Source organism: Solanum tuberosum, unplaced genomic scaffold, assembly GCF_000226075.1.
Source record: "Solanum tuberosum cultivar DM 1-3 516 R44 unplaced genomic scaffold, SolTub_3.0 scf00141, whole genome shotgun sequence".
Lineage (NCBI taxonomy): Eukaryota > Viridiplantae > Streptophyta > Magnoliopsida > Solanales > Solanaceae > Solanum > Solanum tuberosum.
The window spans coordinates 1,402,428-1,418,057 of NW_006239075.1; the positions used below are offsets into that span (position 1 = coordinate 1,402,428).

The 15,630-nt window shown below is 32.1% G+C and overlaps 1 protein-coding gene across 1 annotated transcript; it reads right to left on the reverse strand.

Moving 5' to 3' along the window:
• Positions 1-7,101: 7,101 nt before the first annotated feature.
• LOC102599504 (protein argonaute 2-like) lies at positions 7,102-11,964 on the reverse strand. The gene is made up of 3 exons (XM_006353029.2): positions 11,850-11,964; positions 9,342-10,293; positions 7,102-8,796 (listed from the first exon to the last, which is right to left on the reverse strand). The coding sequence occupies exons 1-3, from the start codon at positions 11,962-11,964 to the stop codon at positions 7,398-7,400; spliced, it is 2,466 nt and encodes an 821-aa protein (XP_006353091.1). The 3' UTR covers positions 7,102-7,397.
• Positions 11,965-15,630: the final 3,666 nt, after the last annotated feature.

The following is a 15,630-nucleotide window of genomic DNA, read 5'->3' on the forward strand; positions in this document are numbered from 1 at the left end:
TGTGTTTATTTCTTAATTGTAAAATTTGAATTATACCTATTTTAAATATTTTTTATTTTAATCAAATGTTGGAAGTTGATTTGATGTCTACTTTTTTATTATTATTATTACTACAACCTTAGAGGGAAATTTGTTTTATAATGAAATTGTGACATAAGAGAGTTTACTAAAATCATTTTATTGTATCAGATAATTGGTGTTTAATCAAATATGGTATAATATAAAATGGAATAAGGAAGCCTAAAAGGGATACTTGAACTTGGGATCATAAGTTATTGTTAAATTAAGATTTTAATCCTTTTAATTCTTTTTCTAAGCAAATTTAATTTTGCTTCAATTATGATGTACTAATTCTTTCTAATTACTTCTCTTCAAAGTCTATTTCAAATAACTACTTTTATATATAATGTCAAAACTTAAAAAATGATTACAATTAGTATTAAAGGAGATTATACCCATCTTAATTTGATGTGTACTTGATCTATTCATTTGTTGACTTTGTAATTTGCATTTCTTATGACATGTTTGGGAAAAAATGATAAAGTAAAAAAGACAAATATCAAAAACATGTATAATGAAAGATATAAAAGCTCTCAAATATGATTTACTTGCACTTAAATGTATTTAGAGTTTTAGACTAAATATAAAACCAAAGTTTTAAGTACTTGAAACGAAATTTTTTATTATCTGTCATCATCGCTAATAAATAATTCTTAAAATAAAAGATTTCTCCAAAATACTAAGAGTTCATATTCTGAATAGGAAGTTTTCTAGTGTCTTTTCATGTTAATTTAGGCCAGAATTTTATTCATATTCCTAATAGCATATGTGCACTTCTCTTCCAGATTAATTTTATTTCAAATTCAGGATAGTGTTGGTATATTATCCGTTTTGGTTTATTAAATTTGATATTTTATTTTTATTTTTTATGTAATGAGTGATGTTTTCACCAAAGCTTTAATTTTTCGAATCTGCTTTATGAGTTTTTTTTTATATCAAGAACTTCAAATAAGAGTGGGAATATCTTATCCATATATCACGATCCTTAATAAATATGACATTCTTATCTATTAGAATTATACATATTATTATAAAAATACTAATAAAGTACTATTGTACCTGAGATAATTAACACAAAAAAATGAAAGAGATAAGTGATTAAAACACACCTAAACTATACCATTTTTTTGAGTTTCATACCCAAACTATTGAAAGTGTGAGAAACACACCTAAACTATTACACTTTAGTTTGAAAAGCACACCTCTGTGCTGACTGGACCAAATGTGTGTGTACACACTCTTTTGCGCGCGTGTGGCCTTGATTTTCGTCCGCATGGCTTCTTCTTTTTCAAAAAATAAAATATCAAAATACACCTAAACTATAAAATTGTTTGACTACTTTCCCACCTAAACTATTAGGAGAGTGAGAAACATACCTTAAATTATATGTTACACTAGTTGCTTAAGCTCGCTCAAAAGGGACTGCTATTTGTATATCAATGATGCCATACAAGGAATCCACGACGCCCTTTGGTAGCTTTAATAATTTGAGGAGTGAGTAATTGTCCATGACATCAGATTCTATTTTTTTTGTTTGTTTAATAACTAGTTAGACTATATTTGTGGTATCATTATGCCACCAAATAGAGCATAGTTTCTTTCTATTGAATTGTCACTTTTTACAGACTACTTCATCAATAATTTTCTGATTACGATTATTTAAACAACTATGAGCACCTAAGGACAGAAGTCACCAAAGCATTTTTAGTAGCTCGAAGTAAAAAATTGATCGGCTCTAGTTTGTATAGTATAGAAACACTGAAACCAAGTAATGCTTCAATTTGCCAAGCAACCTACAACGATATTAAATTACTTGGGCTGCAAATCAGTATACTATCCTATTCACAACCAAAATTCGATACCATCCTATTCACAACCAAAATACACGACTTAAGAACAGTTCGAACCACATGAAAAATCAGTCACCATGTTTAGTAGCTTACAATAACTACTTGGGCTGCAAATTAGTCACCGTGTTTAGTAACATCAAAGTTCACAACTAAAAGTCGATATCGTCCTATTCACAACCAAAATACGCGACTTAAAAATAGTTCGAGCCACATGAAAATCAGCCACATCATCCCTAAACACCTTCAGTTCTTGTTGCACCTTGTGATGAAGTTTGTGACTTGATGTTCTTCTGTCTAAGCAAAGCACTTTTATGTTGAAGTTGTCTTCCTGTGATAGCACTTTTCCCCTTTCATTTAAGACCTTTACTTGGTGCATACCCAAGGTCACCGGTGACAATAGCTGAACTTATCAGTTTCTCTTGTGCTCCACTCTTGATTACCCTACTAATAGATCTTCCTTGTTGTAAAGTAATAAAGAGTCATTAAATTATTTTTAAGAAGTTTAATTAAGAATATAAGATTATTAACTCTCGTTTTTACCTCGGCACAAATAAAATCATCTTTGCTCACAAATACTCCATGACCCACTACTCTTGGCCTTTTAAATGCATTATTTGCACCTTTTCTATTACCACTGTCACTTTGCACTATTGCTTGAGATGGTTCAGAAGATTGAGATTGTTGTACTGCTTGAGTGGGGTGAGATTTTTGCTTGCCACTTCTTTTACTACTGGCAGATGCTTGTGATGTAGTAATACCCTATGCAAAGAATAATTTTGAAAGTGTTAACGGTATTAATACACTATAAATAAACATTAATAGAAATCAAATGTACCTCTGAAGTGGCTGGAGGTTTGTTTGGACATGTTCTTATATTGTGACCTTTTGACTTACAAGCGGAGCAACTCACGATTTTCCCCCTCTTTGGAAGCTTTCCGGCACTTGGTACCTCTCCAAGTTCCTTCTTTCTTTTTTACCAGGCCTTCCTGGCATTTTCCTAACATGAGGTGGCTCAACTTTTGAATTCGATGTCTCGGGCCACATCTTTATGTTTGTTACTGGTTGTAAAAAATGTTTATAAGCTTTCAGGTAGGTTTCTTTTTTGTACCACTTACAAATCGTGTCAAGGAGATTAGCTTCATCGTGATGTATGGCTGCTATTGCATGTGCACAAGGAATCCCTTTCAATCCCCAACTTCTACAAGTGCAAGTTTCTTGAATTAGGTTAACCACATGTATATATGGACTATCTTTCACTTCATACCCAATGTCACCATTCCAACTAATTTCCACCCTCATTGACTTCTTCACATTTGTATTTAGCACCAACATTGCCATTGGAAATATGTCATGAGTCCAACTATTTACAAATGTTATCACTTTAGTGAATCTATTCAGTACCTTTTTCCTTATTTTTCAAGCATATTGATGATAGTCTTGTGCCTAGCACCCAACACCCAAGCATTAAAACTTTCAACCATATTGTTATCCACATTGTCTACATTTTGAGGATGTCCTAAACTGTGCTTTTGGACCATCTATTAGGATTGAAGTTTGCCAAGTCATTAGAAATATCTTTGCCTAATTGTGCTAATTTATCCAAGTTCTTCCTGAGTTCATCTTCAAATGTTGATCTAGCACAAGCCCAAAACCTCTTTCTTTCCTCAACACCTTTCCAGTTTTTTGACCAGTTTGCAGTATATGTCTTGCACACATTCTTTGTTCACATTCTGGAAGCAACTCCTGAGCAACTAAATATAATCCTTGAAAAACTTATGTGGTTAAAATCACTCAAAACAATAACTAAAATATATGTTGCTTGGACTCTTCAAAAATGTCAATGAGGGAATGTTGAATTAGCCAAAAGTAGTGTATTTTTGTTAATCCAATACAAGTGTGGCATCAAAAGTGAAGAATATGCACAACTAAGACTAAAATCACTTAACAACTAAAGCTAAATGGGATGAAAATAGTAGCAAAAAAAAAACAGTAGCTAAACAAGTTGAATAACAAAGTACCGCTAGAGTTTCTAATTTTATGGACAAGATAGAATGTTGTTATGGACTATCAAAAGGTCTTTACAAAATGCTGAAATCAATAGTTAAAAACTACTTATAACACATCAGCTAAAAAATCATGAAATCAATAGTTAAAATTGGATTATAAGAGATGAAACAGAGATTAAAAAAGAGCTTAAATTAGTAGCTAAAAAAGCTGAAAATAGCAGCTAATATTGGCTAAAATAGCTGAAATCAGAGGCTAAAAATCGTACCTTTTGCATATCACTTATGATAGTCAATCCTTCTCCTTCATCATTAATGTCCAAATCAGATTTCAAGATTCTCAAAAATCAAGTCCAAGTTTCTCTACTTTCAGTTCCAACAACAGCCCATGCTATTGGGAACATCTGATTATTCTCATCTTTTGCAATAGCAACAAGTAGCTGGCCTTTAGATATTCCCTTCAAAAAGCAACTATCTAACCCAATGCACTTTCTACAACTCTCAATGAATCCTTTTTTCAAAACTGAAAAACAAATATAAAAGGAATGAAAGAATTTTTTTCCATCATCACAATTTGTCACTTTCACCACACAAGTGCTTCCTGGATTTGATTCAAGAAGCATATCTCTGTAGTCATAGATTCTACTAAACTCGGCAACATGATCACCCATTATCTTTTTCAACACTATTTTTCTGGCCTTCAAACACACGAACTTACCAACATACAATCCCATGTCTATCCTGACCAAATCTTGCATTTCACATCCCTTTATGCAAGGTTGAGAAACAATTCTACTTTTATAGTACTTAGCCAAAAACTTAGAGTAGCACATTGTGTTGGTATTGGTCTTATAACACTTATGTCTAGGATTGTAGGTTTTTATAATGAAATCAGAAGATTTGAAATCTTTGCTTGCATAAAGTATCCAAGGATAGCCATTAGCTTTGCATTTTACTCTGACCCTTCTTTGATCATTGTGGATCTTATCCAGTTGACAACCTCTCTCAATTTGCATACTTGCTCAAACCTTCTCTGAATTTTTTCACATTTTCAAATACCATATTAAGTTGCCACACAAATTTTTTCATTGTTAGATCATATGAGACCCTTTTGTCTTTCTTTCTTGCCCTTAAAATATCAGATCTTTCAACATCTATTTCCCCCTCACTTTCACTTTCAAAACTATCGGCATCAGAACTGTCGTAAAAAGGCTCATCACCAACTAGCTTACCAGTTAAATTTTTCTTGGATTTATCAATGTCTTCAAAACCACGATCTATGCCAACTTCTCCCAGAAAACACTCAGCAATTTTTTTTTTCCTTGGGCTCTTTTTTTTTCTTCAAAATATGCTTTCAAATCCTTCTTAACTATGCTCAGCTCTTCATGAATATCACTCCCATAACCATCCTCGTCACTAGAAAAGTCAACATTCTCATCACTTTCAGCATCACTATGCACAATAATTTCTACGGAATCTTCCTCTGAATCTTCATCTTCACTAGAAAACTTATATTCATCTTCAACTTCATTTGTGTTTCTGCTGCCATTTTCTATCAGATTTGATTGTTGGACCCCGACAATTTGATCTCTACCATCAATAAATGTTATTTCTTTCCCTAAAGGTGCATTGAGACCTTCACCAGCTTTGTTGGTAGATTATTTATTAGGTCTATCAACTTCATTGCATGTGGTCTCAAAAGACTCATTGGTCACATGTGCTGTTTTGATAAAAACTTCCCCTTTATGGCAGATATAAATGTCCATAGTACCCCCAGCAACCAACAAATTGGCTAAGACCAACAAATCCCTATCTTTAACCAATTCTACCAAATTGTCAACTTGAGCAGCTCCAATATATATATTTTCTATATGGTAACCCAAAATCCCTGCAATAGTCATTCACTTCCAGAATAGAAAAATGGTCTATATCAACATTGAAGGCATATTCTTTTTCCCCCCAATATAAGCAGGTCCTACCTCACTCACAAGTATACCACCGATGTGAAACCTCAAATTTACGTACTTAGTGCCCATTACCTTAGAAAAATTGAAATATGCAAAGTTTAATAAGCCAACTATTGTTCATGAAATCAGTAGCTAAAAATCGCCACCAGTACGAAAATTAAGTTCAGGAGTAAAGAAAGAGTACCTTATGTAGTCAATTTCTTCTCCTTTCAACTCTTTTAAGATGGTATGAATCAAAACCTAAAATATTATACAAAATCATTAATATTTTGAGACAAAAATTAGAACCCTAACATTTTTTGACAAATGAGTAACCAACCTTCAAACCATGATGAATTTGTGAATTAATAGTTAAAACCCTAATTTACTCAAAATTTTCACACACCAAAGAGACTCAGCTAAGAAACAGAGAAAGATGCTTCTACACGTTGAAGGTTAAACTTTAATCTTTTGACATGGTGGAATTTGTTTCCATGTGGCAATCTATGTGGCATTTTAAAAAAAATTGAGAGAGTGTAATACACACTATCATATTTCATTTGAGGTGTGTTTTTCAAACTAAAGTGAAATAGTTTAGGTGTGTTTCTCACACTTTCAATAGTTTGGGTATGAAACTAAAAAAAAAGGTATAATTTAGGTGTGTTTTAACCCACTTATCTCAAAAATGAAACGGTAAAATCTTATTTGGCCAAATCTTCCAAGGCACCTTACCTTACCTTGTTTATAAGATTATAAAACCTCTTTGTTTTTTTTTTTGGATGTTGCTTGTGGATAGTTTTACTGAGTTATAGTGTAAAACTCTTTGTTCGTATATAAGTTCAAACTCTTGTCCTCATACTATTTCGAATTACTTTTTCTTTTTTTTTCGTTGGAGTGAGTCTCTCTAATTTTTTCACTTGAACTAGGGATGATTCAACTCTATTTTATATCATTTAGAATTTATCTGTTTTCTAACTTATACTTTTTATTTTCTTTGAAATTCAAGTTGTAATTATAAAAGGCAAGTAATAATATGTTAAAATTATTGAAATTAAATAGGTCAAATTAGACGAGTCGTGATCCCCAACCCGCCATTTTACAATCCTAACTTGAATGGTCGGTTAGATTGATGGTATAATATTATATTAAGTGTATTTTCCCATTAGCTCCATATGGGAAAACACGAAGTGAGAAAATGCTATCACATTGAATAACTAATAGAGAGACATCAAATAACTCAAACACAAATTTATTAAGACGAAATTTAACTTGTCTTAGAATACATAACACAAAACATCTCAAAGTAAATAAAACATAATCAAACGTCAGAGCATTAAGACATCAATGCATAAACTCACACCATAAAGAATAAAAGAAGCATGAAATCCCATTAGATTCACGCACAAACTCCTTTGCTACGTCGACGACGAAAAGGAGGTTCAAATGCGTTTGGAAATGGGCATCTCCAAAATGTAGACAATCATCTCCTCCCCAGTGTGGGAATGGTGAAGGAGATCAAAAAGTTGACGGGTCTGCCATCAGACGAAAAACATTATGTTCTGTAAATCATTGTGCAATTTATAGAAACTTTGTTCAAATGAAACAGATGAAGTTGTAGAGCTAGAAGCGTTCATCTCCATAAGCACCTCTTGGAACATCCGTCCCCTGTAAGCAACAAGGTCTGCATAGTAAACTGGTGGAACAAGTGAAACAGGTTTAGTGCACCGCGCAAAAGTGAAGCACATGTTGTATATAAGCTTTTGTAAGCGGTCAGAACTGAAGCCATTATCATCATGTAGAACATGATAGTAAGTTGCCTTGCTAGTACCCAACTGTCCAAAGTGGCTGCAAAGATAGAAGTCAAAATCAGATGGATGAACGATCTGTGTATCCACAACAGTTCCCGGAGGCACATTTCCCACCTTAGGAAATAGTCGCGTATGGTGTCTCTTCTGAGCCACAACAAGAGTGATTGATGGTCGATACTTATCACTTTCGTATATAGCTTCTTTCAAATCCTTCAACTCTTCGTTGAGTACCATATCAAACTGACTCTCACTCACACCATCACGGAAAACAACAATTTTGTTTGGTTTAACCGAGTTGAGTTTCGCATAAGTATCAACTAGGTCTTTACACATTTTTCCAAACTCTAGAATCTTATCAGTCCTGTGTTCCTGAGGACGAACTCTAGCGGCATATCTATTAGCAGTTGGCCAGTTGACGGTGGCAACAACAGCTGCTATGGATGGACATTTGTCACTATCCTTGCCAGTAGGATGATTAACATCAGCTCCAATGAACATGACATTGTCTTCACTTCCGAAATTAGGGAGTCTTTCCATAAGTTCCATATTGCTGCCTCCAAGTTTTGCGTTAATCTTCAAACAGAGGTTTGCAAGAAATTGATCCTTTGCATTGTTGTAGGCATTAGAAGACAAGCAACACTGGGTTACAATGCCAATTTTGGTCTCAGAGACCCATTTAAGATATTTGTATCCATTATCCTTTGATGCCATAACACAAACTATCATTTGAAGTTTACCCTTGTTTTTCTGGCTAGCTTCATTAACTACATCATTGAGGAGTTTTTCAACCTTACCAACTGCAGAGAGTTCATTCATGTGTGTGAAATGTTTTACAGCAGGTTCTTCCATATTAATACCCAACCTTAAGTACCGATCTTTCAATTTGTCAACAAATACATCAACTTGTCGCTTCAAGTCCCTGTCATTCTTAGAGCTAAAATCTATCAAAGCCCATCGTCGAATTTCCTTACCTTCCACCACAGATTTCCCAACAAGATTCGACTGGCATTTATCATTCACATGATGTCGACTTTGACTGCCTAGCCTCAAATCAGGGGGAGGAAGAATACGACCGAGAACACAGGTCATGTTCCTATCAACTCCAATCTCAAAATTACCGGTGATAGCCCTGCAATAATCAATTGAAAATTAGAAGGAAAAAAGAAACTCTGTAACAACAGATGCTAATAACATATATCAGCATATCATCAACAAACTCATGATGCAAACAACATACCAAGTGAGATCCCACAAGGAGGGTAGAATGCACGCAGACCTTACCACTAATTAATGGAGATATATAGAGAGGTTATTCCGAAAGACCATTGCTCAAATGAAAACATCAAGAAGAACAAGCCCTTAAAATCTAGAAGAGACTCAACTAGCAAGACAGCCATAGGATGAGCTAGCTTACTAAGAATTACCATTCAAAACCCCATAAAGTTTTCATTTAAAAATACAACAGAAATCAGAAAAACTACTCAAGTACTATTTCAACAAAAAGTGGAAACTCCATAAATGAAGCCACAACAAACATGCAAGCCAAGAAAACCACACATAAAAGGCAGAGAAATTAAATCCATGATATTTGATCACATGGAGTGGGAAAGAAGAAATTCAAGAGGAAGCAACAAAATCTCAGATGAATAACACATATTTAAGGAATTCACATACCCGCACGGCCCATCTTTAGCCTGTACCATTTCACATATTGCCTGTTGGGGTTGGGCTAGTGATATATTCTTCAAAATCAAGGCTGTATCCTTATGCAAATCCTCCTTAGGATACCGTCGTTTCTCAACCAAGACACATAATTCCATGGGGACATAGTTTATCTTATTACCTTTTCCAATAACTAATGAAGGAAAATCCCTGAACTGAATCTCCCGCTGATATTTATCCCTGAAGTAGTCAACAAGAAAAACTTCGGTTGTGGAATCTTTGCCTTTTGGATCTCTAAGGGGAAAAGTGAGTTTATGAGTGTCGAGGTCAGTTAGTTCCTTAATAATAAACTTCTGGTTGGTATGACGATGAATTACTCCGACTTTCAAACCCTTTAATGCAACCTGTGCAGCTTGACGGTTGTTCTTGAAAGTAACTTCGTTAGGTTCTTTAAGATATTCCTTCAGATAGTCTAGCACTAGCATTGGTTCCGGGAGTGCCAAGACTGAGTAATCTAAGGACAACGCCATCCCTTGTACATCACGAGGAATATGTCCACTCAAATATTCACTCAGCTTCGAAAGTTGTAATTCAGCAACAGGCTTGATGATAACGTCATAAGAGCGTTCCATAGCATCATCCCCCCCGTTCACAGTGAAACAGCCAGTAGGAAGTTGAACAGCACTGAAAATGTTCTTCTTACCAGTTTTATCACAGGGAAATTCAGCAGGCTTATCCGTCAACCACTTTTCTCTTATCTGACGGAGATCAGACTTGTCTGTTACCGGCTGATGTTGAATATCCATATCATAATGCATAATGATAGACTGGGGATTAAATCTAACAGGAAAATGATTAGCAAGCAGCGTAATTGACTCGACAGCAATTTTTCCAGTATCAGGTACACGTTCTGGAAGGGATGATGAACTCTGTTCTGTAATTTTCAGGGACCCCACATCAACATCTGCCCCACAGAAATACAGTGCATTTTAACAGTTGTGTACTTATGCAGACATAAAATGAACGAACATACCATATAAGAATGAATCATATTATATACAAAGTGGGAAGTTGCAAAGTGTAAAGTTGGATTATCATTTTGTCTCTATACTAAATCAAAATATTATGAAATGTCTAATTAACTAAATATTAAATAGTAATGATATCTTATTAAATTTAATTATATAGTACTATATACTAAAGGCTAAAAGAGGGAAGGTATCGAGTCACAAGTTGAATTATGAATTTTGTTAAATAACATCAATATTGTGATCTTCCTGTACGTTGTTTTTGTTTTGGCATTTGTATAATCTTTTGTAACAAATTTAATATATTCTTGAGGTCTTTGAATTTAACGTTAATTAATTTTAAGAGCAATTATTATTTTTTCAACCTTTAATATTCCTTGATTTGGAAGAAGAAGAAGAAGAACGAATCTCTACCATCATCATTTTTTTATTTTTTTTTCATTTTAAGTCTTATATATGGGATCATCTTAATTTGTGCCAGTGACCGATTAGATAGAAAATAGAACATGTTACATTTTCACTTTCTCCTTTACAAAATATTCTTCTAAAAGAATGAATTTATCTAGTATTTTTCTCCTTTGTTTGTTTCAAATATTTACTCTCATAATTAATACTATCTAATTAGCTATTCAAAATTATTGTTCTTAAACATTCAGAGCTCTCATGCTTTTCAAATTCATAATCTCTAACTATTTAATTTAAAACTTTAAGATATTTTTGGATATTACTCCATCTTTATCCATATAAATTGATATTTTTAGTTCGATGAATGAATGCCCTACAGAACGTTGTCCTATTCATTCTAGCTATATTTAAAATAGTGAAGCACTTATATCTTTGTTTTACTATTCTCACCGTTCAACAATAGTTGTCCACTATATTATTTTGGAATGTCCAACAATACTTTGTCCACTTTATGAAATCAATGGATAATTTTACACTTAGTTTCTAATTTATCTGTATCATTAATTATACTTATTTGATTTATTTTCCTATTAGATTTTTCAAGACATTGTATTTATTATATTCAAATTAAAGGGTGAGAAATCAAGCCCTCCTCACCAACAAGATGTAAGTTCAAGTAGTCAACCAACTAAATCATTAAATTTACAATAACTTGCTTAAAAAGAATTATTCTAAACATTTCATTTGGTATTTCTTGTCACATTTTAAAAGACTTATTTGTTGCATTATATTACTCACTACAGGTATGTTTCCATAGAATTTTTATTGTTCTAACGAATTTATAAAAAATTACCTGAGACACGCAAATAAAACAATTTCTATTTCTGTTTCAATATCTTGATTCAGTTCAATGTCAAATAAAAGCATACTTAAAGCAGACAACACGGTTTAAAGCTTGCATGACTATCCACATATATATTAACTTGCAGTAGACAATTAGTAAGATATAAAGAAAATAGATTATAATAATACTAACAAAATAATAATAATAATAATAATAACAAGAAAGCAAGGTATGAGTTAATACCAGAAGATTGAGGAGGACCATCCACAACCTGCTGCTGCTGAATTCCACCTCCTATCTGGTGCTCACCCCTGCCGGTGTTATCGCTGCCACCACATTGGTAGTTCCCACGGTCCATTTTGTAACTTCACTAAGAGAAAGTTAGCAACTATAAATTCTTTTAATTTTGGCAGAATACATCGACAACCTCTTAAACTTGCCATTAAATTTCTCTCAAGACACTCGAATTATGGCATGTCCTGATTGAACATCTAAATATGATAAAAATCTCTTATTATTTTAGGAAACCATTATGCTTGTTCTCAAGCGTTCTTTACATAGATAAGCTAACAATTTAAAATATGTCGTCTCCTTTAATTGTATGCATTAACCTCAATAAGGAGGAAAACTTCATGCATGTTCCAAATGATGCTGATGTGTATAAATTGCCATGAGGCAGTTTTATGTCATTAACTTATCAACATAATGGACACGTCCAAAATATGAGTTATTAAAAATATCTAATATAAACACTTTATCATGTGTTTGAATATTAATTAATTGAAACATACCATAATATAAGTGTCTTAATAAATATTTACTCACAAATTTAAGGGGCTATCAATATATTAAGCTTCAGTTTTCGTTAACTTGAGAGTGAAGTAGGAGAATCTAGTTGTGGAGCTTATAAAAACTGGACTGAAGAGCATATATTATAGAGTACACGCTAAGCAAAGTTAAATGACGGAAAAGGGCTTTACTTAGGGAACGAATAAATCGAAGAAAAAGGTGTAAATGGTAAAGACTTTGGGGTCTTGTCGAAATAAGGAATGATCATGTTTAGATTGACTTTTGCGTTATGTCTTATAAGATAAAGCTATAAATTAGAAATTATAATTTATGATTTTTATAAAACTTTTGATAGTTCAAACCATATGAAGAACTGCTCACTATAATAAAAAGGGATAATTGCACTTGGGATCCCTAAGTTATTGCAAAACTAATATTTTAATCTCTTTTTTTTTAATTCTTTTGCTAAGGAAATTTAATTTTGATTAATTAAAAAAAAGTATGTGTTTTAATACGTTTACATTGAATATATTATATATTTAGCTTTTTAAAAAACATTATTATCATCAAGTGTGGAGTAGGAATAACTTGACATATTATGGGTTAATTAAATTGTTTAATAATTATTATTTCAGTAAAAAAATTTATGATTAAAAATTAGATGGATCAAAAGTACATATCTCAGTTACTTAAAGGTTAAAACAATTAAAATATTTGCTTTAATTATGATGTACTAATTCTTCCCAGTTACTTTACTTCAAAGTTTATTCCAAATATTTTTTTTATATATATAATAATAATGTCAAAACTTCAAAATGATCACCAGTGTTAGGGGAGATTACACCATCTTAAATGATATATACTTGATTTATTCATTTGTTGACTTTGCAATTTGTATTTCTTATGAAACGGAGGAAAAAAATTGATAAGTGAAAAAGAAAAAACATGTAATGAAAAATATAAAAGCTTTCAAAAATGTTTTACTTGTACTTATATTTACTTGGACTAAATATGAAATAAAAGTTTTAAGTACCTGAAGAGTAGTTTTTGATTTTCTTAATTGCTTGTCCGTGCTGATTTTGATTTTTTGATTGTTTGTAAAGTAAAAATTTCCTCTAAATACATAGAGTTCATGGGGTGACTATTTATAGAGTGGAAGAGCATCTGCTTTTCATTGCAATTAAAATTATACCATATTAATTTTCTATCTATACGGAGAGATCTTTTATTCTTTCTATTTTTTTTATTTCTCACTCGGCTTTTAATAGTCCTAACATATTATTTTTTATTCAAAGCTCAAACTCGAAATCTTTGGTGAAGAGTGAGTAGCTTCATTACTGCACCACAATCCATCCTGATTTTGATTCATACTGTAAATAGGATGTATTTCAAGTTTCTTTCCATATTAATTCAAACAAGAATTTAATTCATATTCCTAATAGGATATGTTCACTTTTCTTTCATATGAATTATATTTCAAGTTCATGCATGATGATATTGTCTCAAGTTCATGATAGTATTGGTATATTATTTGATTTGATTCATGGAATTCGACATTTCTTATTTTTCATAGGATATTAGATGTTTTTATCGAGGTTTTAACTATCCGGATTCGCATTGTAAGTTCTTTCCATATTAATTCGGGTAAGAATTTTATTCATATTTCTATTAGGTATGTTCACTTTTCTTCCATATTAATTACATTACAAGTTAATGATATTGTCAATATATTATCTATTTTGATTCATTGAATTTGAATTTTTTTTATTTTTCACGTGATGCTTAGTGTTCTTATCGAGGCTTTGACTATCTGAATTTACGTTATGAGATTTTTTCATATTTAAAAATTAAATTGAAATCTTTAGATAAAAATGAAAAGGTCTTTTCCATATACTACGATCCTTGTTGGTAAATATGGCATATTTATCTATCAGAATTACGCATTGTTATAAAAATATTAAAGACAATCCAATAGAATAAAATTGTATAAGAGAGAATCAACAAAAAATAGGAAATGAATAAATCTAATTTGGCCAAAACTTCTAAGGCAACTTACCTTATTTGTCCAAATAATCTAAGGTGACTTACCTTGTTTTTAAGACTATAAAACCTCTTTGCCTTGTTTTTGGAAGTTATTTGAGGATATTTCGGACAAAAATTACATAATTAGACGTACTTCACTATCATATATATTATTATTATCTATACTTTCAAAATATTGTGTATATTACTACTAATTAAGAATTTTCTACCATATGCTGAGAAACATACACTTACATACATGTATTTTTGCTACCAGATACACAAAAATAAGGAGAGAAATGAGCGAGATGGCGAGGGAAGCAAGCGAGATTTTGTTATGTATTCCAGGTACATGCGAATCACGGTAGATATACACTATACACATGTATCTGGTGTGATTTGCATTCAGAAACATAGAAGAGTGGTGAACGCGATGTAAGAGAGGCGAGCGAGATGAAAGTAATGTATATTAAATGATATATTTTTTAAAATGTTATATTATATTTAAAAAGAATTACATATATTAAAGATTCAATTAATATAAAGAAGGGGACAATTTTATTAGTTAGAATAAAAGAGCATATGATGTGGCATTTTCACTTTTTATAGGGAATGATGTTTTGTTCCTCATGAGATTAGATTAGATTCATTTCTAGGTTGTCAGATTTATTTGAATCTCCCCTCTGCACTTCGTCTTCTCTTTAACGTAGTGAATCACTCATCTCTTTCTCCTTTTCTCTCTGATATTGTTTTGTCGTTTTGTTCTTCTCCTCATTTGCTTCAATGGTAATGAAGACAAGTGTGACCAATAATGACGACGTAAAAGAAGTCCATCTTATTTTTTATAAGCCAAGAATCCTAAACAATCAACTACTAAGTTTCTCTATAATACTCTTTTATGTTATTTTTATTTCAATATTAATAATATATAAAAATACTTAACAATATTTATAAAAGTACATTGATCGTGTAATTTTATTATCCTTGATTAGTGGATACGAGTTAATCTCAAGTTTAAAACTCCTTAGCAATCCTTATACTAGTATTTCAAAGTATTTTTGTTTCCTATATTTTTGGAGCGAGTCTTTCTAGTTTTTAACTTGAATATATTAAGGTCCCTCAAGTCTATTTTCCCATTAGTTAGCTCCATGAGGAAAAAACACGGAAGTGAGAAAATGCAATCACATTGAATAACTGAAAGAGAGACATCAAA

What these genes read in the sequence shown, in the direction of transcription:
- LOC102599504 (XM_006353029.2), bottom strand. Translation starts at nt 11,964, where the DNA reads ATGGACCGTGGGAACTACCAATGTGGTGGCAGCGATAACACCGGCAGG. An exon ending in TGGTCCTCCTCAATCTTCTG is followed by an intron (nt 10,294 to 11,849) that starts GTATTAACTCAT and finishes TCTGTGGGGCAG; the next exon opens with ATGTTGATGTGGGGTCCCTG. An exon ending in GCTAAAGATGGGCCGTGCGG is followed by an intron (nt 8,797 to 9,341) that starts GTATGTGAATTC and finishes TGATTATTGCAG; the next exon opens with GGCTATCACCGGTAATTTTG.